The sequence below is a fragment of the Oncorhynchus clarkii genome, chromosome 20 (genome assembly GCF_045791955.1).
Source record: "Oncorhynchus clarkii lewisi isolate Uvic-CL-2024 chromosome 20, UVic_Ocla_1.0, whole genome shotgun sequence".
Taxonomy (NCBI): Eukaryota; Metazoa; Chordata; class Actinopteri; order Salmoniformes; family Salmonidae; genus Oncorhynchus; species Oncorhynchus clarkii.
This window is the reverse complement of record NC_092166.1, coordinates 84223354-84230853: the sequence shown is the minus strand read 5'-3', so window position 1 is coordinate 84230853 and position 7500 is coordinate 84223354. Positions and strand designations below refer to the sequence as shown.

Below are 7500 nucleotides of genomic sequence, written 5' to 3'. Positions count from 1 at the left end.
TGATCTGAGTCTGTGTCTGTTTGTCTCTGGGGCCCTGCCTCCTGACAGACGGGCGTTGCCCGTGGACTTTTCTCGGGGCCAGCTGGCTGGGACCCCTCTGTGTATGAAGCAGTACTACCGTCTCTTCAACACATACCGTCTGCCCGGCTTCAAGAGGGACACCCTCGTCATCCACGAGACTGGGTCCACCGAGCAGGAGCACATCATCGTTGCATGCAAGAACCAGGTCAGAGAGAGACTAAGGTTCCGTTTCAAACTGCATTATTAAACTCCCTATGGGCCTAGGTCAAAAGTAGTGCACTATATAAGGAATAGGGTGCCATAGGGCTCTGGTCTAAAGTAGTGCACTATATAGGAAATAGGGTGCCATTTTTTTTCTCAATAAATCACAGCAATAAATATAATACATTGTGTCTCTATGGACGCCAATAACACTTACAGTGATCAAAGTTATCACTACTGAACAGCTACAAACAGTGTCCACATTTACAAGGCAAGTGGTCACCTCAAATATAACAGCTAGCGACATTCCAAAACATTGTGTCAACATTGACAAGACAAGAGATATTCGTGTTATAACTTTATTAAAATATAACTTTATTGAAATATAACTTTATTAAAGTATAACTTTATTAAAATATAACTTTATTAAAGTATAACTTTATTAAAATATAACTTTATTAAAGTATAACTTTATTGAAATATAACTTTATTAAAATATAACTTTATTAAAATATAACTTTATTAAAATATAACTTTATTGAAATATAACTTTATTAAAATATAACTTTATTAAAATATAACTTTATTAAAGTATAACTTTATTTCGTTGGTGTGTTTAGTGTCTGTTGAGGTTTAGGATTCCCAGGAGTCAGTGTTGTAAATAACTTCCACTTCCTGATAATCCTCCCCAAGGCCGTGTCGTATATGGTAAAGTTCAAAGGTCATAGAGAGAAAATGGCTGAAACGTTTCATAAACAAGCAGCCAGTTGACGGTTAACACTGTGTCCCAGTCTGCAGTTATCTTTCACAATGAATCTCACTTCCCATCACACGAACGCATTACGAAATATCTGGAGGAGGAGGAGGAGGAGGGGAGAGTCCTTCGTACCTGGAGATGGTTCCAGGCACTATCAATCAGGGACACATATTAAGGAGCCATCCATGTGGAGAAACAGACTAGTAACTAAATTACTGCTGATTGAATTTGTCTGAGAGCCTCCTTGAGTCACAAGGACAATTGATCGCGGCGTAGGATTCACGTTTTCAAGCTGTGTGTCAAAACGGCATCCTATTCCCTATGTAGTGCGCTACATTTGACCAGGGTTCTTGTTAAAAAGTAGTGCACTACATAGGGAATAGGGTGGCATTTGGGACACACACAGTTCAAGCAGGCGGTGGTGGTACATCGTTAACCTCTGCCTCTCTTACTTTGCCTTCATTAGTCAGCAGCCTATTGGGGTCTAATGACCGATGTGTTTGCATTGGCAGGTTTTAGTTTTTAACAGCCTATTGACCCAACGTGTCTGATTGAGTGATACATTGAATTGCTCCTTGGAGAAAAAGCTGTATAGATTTTTGTAATGCCAGTAATCTATTCTGAGGTGTTATGATAAAGCATATCTTATAGTCTTTTTTGTTGTTGTCGTCGCTTCCTTAGAAATACATTTGAATCAGGTGTATGTTTTAATCTGTGATATTCTACGTGGAAATACCATCACCTTTGTTCAATGTCCACGACGAAATTTCCCTTTGGGAGCAAAAAAAAAACCCATCCGCAAAAAAAATCCAATCCTATTTCTAAAAATGATTTGTCTTCTTCTCAGTTCTTTGTGATGGACCTAGTGGTAAAGGAGAAACCACTGAGAGAAATGGACATCTTAAGCCAACTGGAGAAGATCGTAAAGATGGCAGAGAACACAGAGGAGAGACAGCCTCCTTTTGGTCTGCTGACGTCAGATGGAAGAACAGAATGGGCCCAGGCTAGAGACGTGCTCATTAAAGGTTTCACTTCAAAACATCTTATTGTCTATATCATAATATCATAACTATAATAATAAGACTAATATCAAATAATAATTTAAATTATAGTAATAATTCGAAATAAACCATGGGAAGACTATGAAAACAAATATATTTGCATAAACTGACCTGGTCTGTCTGTCCGCCTGCCTCCCTCCCTCCCTCCCTCCCTCCCTCCCTCCCTCCCCTAGATTCAGTTAACAGAGAGTCGTTGGCTGTGATCGAGAAGTGTCTGTGCGTGGTGTGTCTAGACGACCCCAGTGGGATGGAGGTTGGGGATACCAGCCGAGCCCTGCTGATGCTCCATGGAGGAGGCCATGAGAAGATGGGGGCAAACCGCTGGTATGACAAGCCAATGCAGGTAGGGCGATGCCAACCCTGGACCCTTATACATCAAGTGTCTCGGTGTAGGAGCGCTGATCTAGGATCAGTTTAGCATTTTAGATAATAAAGAATAAGATGATATGGACAAAGTGTGTGTGTGTGGGGGGGGGGGGGGTCTGATCCTAGATCAGTACAATACAGGTCCTGAGGCCATGGAATGGAATAGAAATGTTTGTTTCAGTTTGTTGTAGGGGAGGACGGAGTCTGCGGCACGGTGTGCGAGCATTCACCCTTCGAGGGAATAGTTCTCGTGGCGTGTACCGAATACTTGATGAAATTCATGTAAGCAAACTAGCCGAACTAATTTACATGTATGTGTCCATATGGACAGGGTTAAATCTGATTAGGTGGAGTTGACGACTGGTGACCCACAAGGTTCTAGTCTAGGTCCCGGTGTCCCCGCAAGGTTCTATTCTAGGTCCTGGTGTCCCCGCAAGGTTCTATTCTAGGTCCTGGTGTCCCCGCAAGGTTCTATTCTAGGTCCTGGTGTCCCCCAAGGTTCTATTCCAGGTCCTGTGCTTTTACATCTGAGAGTTCATATTTACACACCAAACACGCAAAGTACTTCATTATAACATAGTTAACGGCCAGTTTATTACATTAAATCTTAAATCGGATATTTAACATTTTACGCATGAGACACATGAAGTAGTTAATGTTTTGCAGTGTAGTTCACATTCACAACTAACATATTATTAGAGGTCAGTGATGAAGCAATATTATGTTAATGAATAACAAATTATAATAATAATAAAACACTAATCTAAGGAAGTCATGTGATCATGCTCTCTCCACAGGACAGGAAGTCCCTCCAAGATAGGGAGGGCCACCAGCGTGTCGGAGCTTCCTGCTCCTCGCAGACTGCTCTGGAAGACCACGCCCCACATCCAGGGCCTCCTGAAGGCCTCTGCTGAGAGACTGCAGAGGCAAGACACACATGTGCATGCATGATTGCACACATACACACATGGACACACACACACATTTAAGCTGTTTTTTGTTGTTGTTGACCGTTTTAATGAAAGACAATCACAGTAAGTTACTTAAAAGTGTTACCCAGAAAGGATTTAACACGGATATAAAAAACAGAGGCATTAGGTACTTTAACATATATTGATATATTTCCTTCTCCTCAGGCTGGTTAGAGATCTGGACATGGATGTACACAAGTTTGAGGTCTATGGAAAAGAATTCATCAAGAAGCAGAAGATGAGCCCAGATGCGTACATACAGGTGTCTCTACAACTGGCATTTTACAGGTGTTGTACACCTTTAACTCTTGTTACTACCCATCCCGGATCCGGGAGCGTAATCATCAACTAACACTAATTAGCATAACGCAATGGACATAAATTATACTAGAAAATATTCATATTCATGAAATCACAAGTGAAATATAGTGAAACACAGCTTAGCCTTTTGTTAATCACCCTGTCATCTCATGCTTTACAGCCAAAGCAAGACAAGCATTTGTGTAAGTTTATCGATAGCCTAGCATAGCATTATGCCTTGCTAGCAGCAGGCAACCTGGTCACGAAAATCAGAAAAGCAATCAAATTAAATCGTTTACCTTTGATGAGCTTCGGATGTTTTCACTCACAAGACTCCCAGTTAGATAGCAAATGTTCCTTTTTTCACAAAATATTATTTTTGTAGGCGAAATAGCTCCGTTTGTTCTTCACGTTTGGCTGAGAAATCGACCGGAAATTGCGGTCACGACAACGCTGAAAAATATTCCAAATTAGCTCCATAATATCAACAGAAACATGGCAAACGTTGTTTATAATCAATCCTCAAGGTGTTTTTCAAATATCTATTCGATAATATATCAACCGGGACTGGTGGCTTCTTAGTAGGAGAGAGAGAAACAATGGCCGCATTTGTCCTTTATGCACCAAACACTCTGAGAGACCTCAGCTGACCACTGACGCAGGCTCATTTTTCAAAATAAAAGCCTGAAACTATGTATTGTGACACTAGACACATTAGGGAAGCCATAGAAAAAGGAATCTGGTTGATATCCCATTCACTGCTTAATAGGGACGCATAGGAACGCAGAGCTTTCTAAATAAGAGTCCCTTCCTGATTGGATTTTTCTCAGGCTTTCACCTGCAATATCAGTTCTGTTATACTCACAGACAATATTTTTACAGTTTTGGAAACTTTAGAGTGTTTTCTATGCTAAGCAGTCAGTTATATGCATATTCTAGCATCTTGTCCTGACAAAATAGCCCGTTTACTTTGGGGACGTTATTTTTCCAAAAATGAAAATAGTGCCCCCTAGATTCAAGAGGTTAGAACATTCTCTAAAAGGACATGTTGTTGGTTGTTTTAATCCTGTTTCAACACATTTTTCATTTGATTACATTCTTTACTACTTAATAACAGTCATTTTAATGTAACAAAAAAACCTAAGAAAGAAACTATTTTCCTTTGTTCGCACATGAAGTGAATTATGCCTCCATTGACATACAGTAGCGATATTTATTTTGCTTTGTGATTTCCCAGATGCAATGGACGGCTGGTGTCCACTTATGAGAGTGCTTCCATCCGTCGTTTCCATGAGGGCCGGGTGGACAACATCCGCTCAGCGACTCCCGAGACTCTGGCCTTCGTGAAGGCCATGACGGACGAGAAGACATCTCTCTCTGTGAGTCATTTTTCTTACTTAGCTCCCCATTATGGGCTTCTCCCATAATGCTGTTCATCGTGTCCTCTTCTCCCATAATGCTGTTCATCGTGTCCTCTTCTCCCATAATGCTGTTCATCGTGTCCTCTTCTCCCATAATGCTGTTCATCTTTGTTCGTCTTCTCCCATAATGCTGTTCATCATGTCCTCTTCTCCCAAAATGCTGTTCATCGTGTCCTCTTCTCCCAAAATGCTGTTCATCATGTCCTCTTCTCCCAAAATGCTGTTCACCATGTCCTCTTCTCCCATAATGCTGTTCATCATGTCCTCTTCTCCCATAATGCTGTTCATCGTGTCCTCTTCTACCATCATGCTGTTCATCATGTCCTCTTCTCCCATAATGCTGTTCATCGTGTCCTCTTCTACCATCATGCTGTTCATCATGTCCGCTTAGTTTTTTTATTTTGCTTTTCTGCAATTTTCACAAGTATGTGGTACATTTCCACAACTCTTAGTAGAAAACTCAAAACAGATAATTGAAAAGGCATTTGTTTCAAAACTCTAAAGCACATTTCCAATGAACTAAGTACAACACACAAAATCCTAGTCATTTTTTTTTACCAAACTTAATGAGTGTTTCATCTAGAAAGACATATTTCACATTGCAATACACATTCCTATAAAGTAAGTGCTTTTCACAATGCTCACATTACGTTTTGACATGATTCTCTTCTCTGTTGTTAAAAGACATTTTACTTAAATCCAACTGCTCTTAATCGATGATCACTTAACCGTTTGGTAAAACCTATAGATGTAAAGTGGTTTGTCTTCTACAGATGTCTGTAAAGTGGTTTGTCTTCTACAGATGTCTGTAAAGTGGAAACATCACAAAGGATCATATATTCCAATGTACTACTATAATGATAACTATTAAGATTTTAATTTCACATTAAATTTAAAAAAAAATACTAATTTAAATCTGATATTGACGAGATCAGAGATATACTGTATGTAACAAATCAAATCCAAGGTGGTCGCCTACGCGGATAAGGAGATTGTCACGTTCTGACCTTAGTTCCTTTTTTTATGTCGTTGTGTTAGGTTGGTCAGGGCGTGAGTTGGGGTGGGTAGTCTATGTTCTTTTTTCTATGTTGTTATATTTCTAATGTGTTTGGCCTAGTATGGTTCTCAATCAGAGGCAGGTGTCGTTCGTGGTCTCTCTGATTGAGAATCATACTTAGGTAGCCTGTTTCCCCCATTTTGGTTGTGGGCGTTTCATTTCTGTTTAGTGTCTGGTTCACCTGGAAGAACTGTTTCGTTTTCTCTTCGTTGTTATTTTGTGTAGTGTTCAGTTTTCCTATTAATTGAAATGCGACGAACACTTACCACGCTGCATTTTGGTCCTCCTCTCCTTCCACCAACGAGAATCGTTACAGAGATTTTACAGCAGTTGCAGTGAAATGCTTATGTTTCTCGATCCAACAGCGCAGTAACGTCTATGAATACAATAGCAATACACGCATTATCCAGAAAGTCAAAAACAATAATAAATATATCCCCTATACAGTAAACATGTATCCTAAAGGAAGTTAACTGTGGTAGTTTTCTAACACCCTAATATATGCCATGTACATAGCAGAGACACTTTTTATCCAACGTGGCAACAGTCCACACATTTTTGGTACGTGAATCCAGTGGGAATTGAACCCACAACTCTGGTGTTGCTAGTGCCATGCTCTTATGAACTGAGCCACGAGCAGGACCACTACAATACGTAACTGTAAAATACAATACACGATTACAATACAATACTGTAAAATTACAATACACGATTACAATACAATACTGTAAAATACAATACACGATTACAATACAATACTGTACAATGCAATACAGGATTACAATACAATACGGTAAAATTCAATACACGATTACAATACAATACTGTAAAATACAATACACGATTACAATACAATACTGTAAAATGTAATACACGATTACAATACAATAATGTAAAATACAATACACGATTACAATACAATACTGTAAAATACAATACAATACTGTAAAATTCAATACATGATTACAATACAATACTGTAAAATACAATACTCGATTACAATACAATACTGTAAAATACAATATACGATTACAATACAGATTGGAAGGTGTATGATTGTCATCCCCATGAGCGTACTACCTTCCTTCAGGATTGGATTCGCCAAGAGGTCCCCCCCCCCCCCAGGTGCAGGAACGATGAGGATATTTACATGCGGTTTCTATGACAACCTACGGCCAAATGCTCAAGACAGGCTTGAATGCAAACAAACTAGTGCCTGCTTAAACAATGGATTACATTGTGAAAGGTGTCTTCAATGATCACACACATGGGACAGAAATGACGTTCAGTCCATTTTAATGGGTAGTACCGAGTGTATAGACTGATGTGAAAAGAGTGTATTGTA

General features: G+C 39.5%; 1 protein-coding gene across 1 annotated transcript in view; it reads left to right on the top strand.

Moving 5' to 3' along the window:
- LOC139375730 (choline O-acetyltransferase-like) overlaps positions 1-7500 on the top strand; it is a 28217-nt gene that overhangs the window by 16924 nt on the left and 3793 nt on the right. The window contains exons 6-12 of the mRNA XM_071117544.1: positions 49-226; positions 1827-2004; positions 2214-2383; positions 2588-2688; positions 3204-3332; positions 3543-3665; positions 4915-5056. Of these exons, the coding sequence (XP_070973645.1) occupies positions 49-226; positions 1827-2004; positions 2214-2383; positions 2588-2688; positions 3204-3332; positions 3543-3665; positions 4915-5056 (1021 nt within the window). The remainder of the gene's footprint in view (positions 1-48; positions 227-1826; positions 2005-2213; positions 2384-2587; positions 2689-3203; positions 3333-3542; positions 3666-4914; positions 5057-7500) is intronic.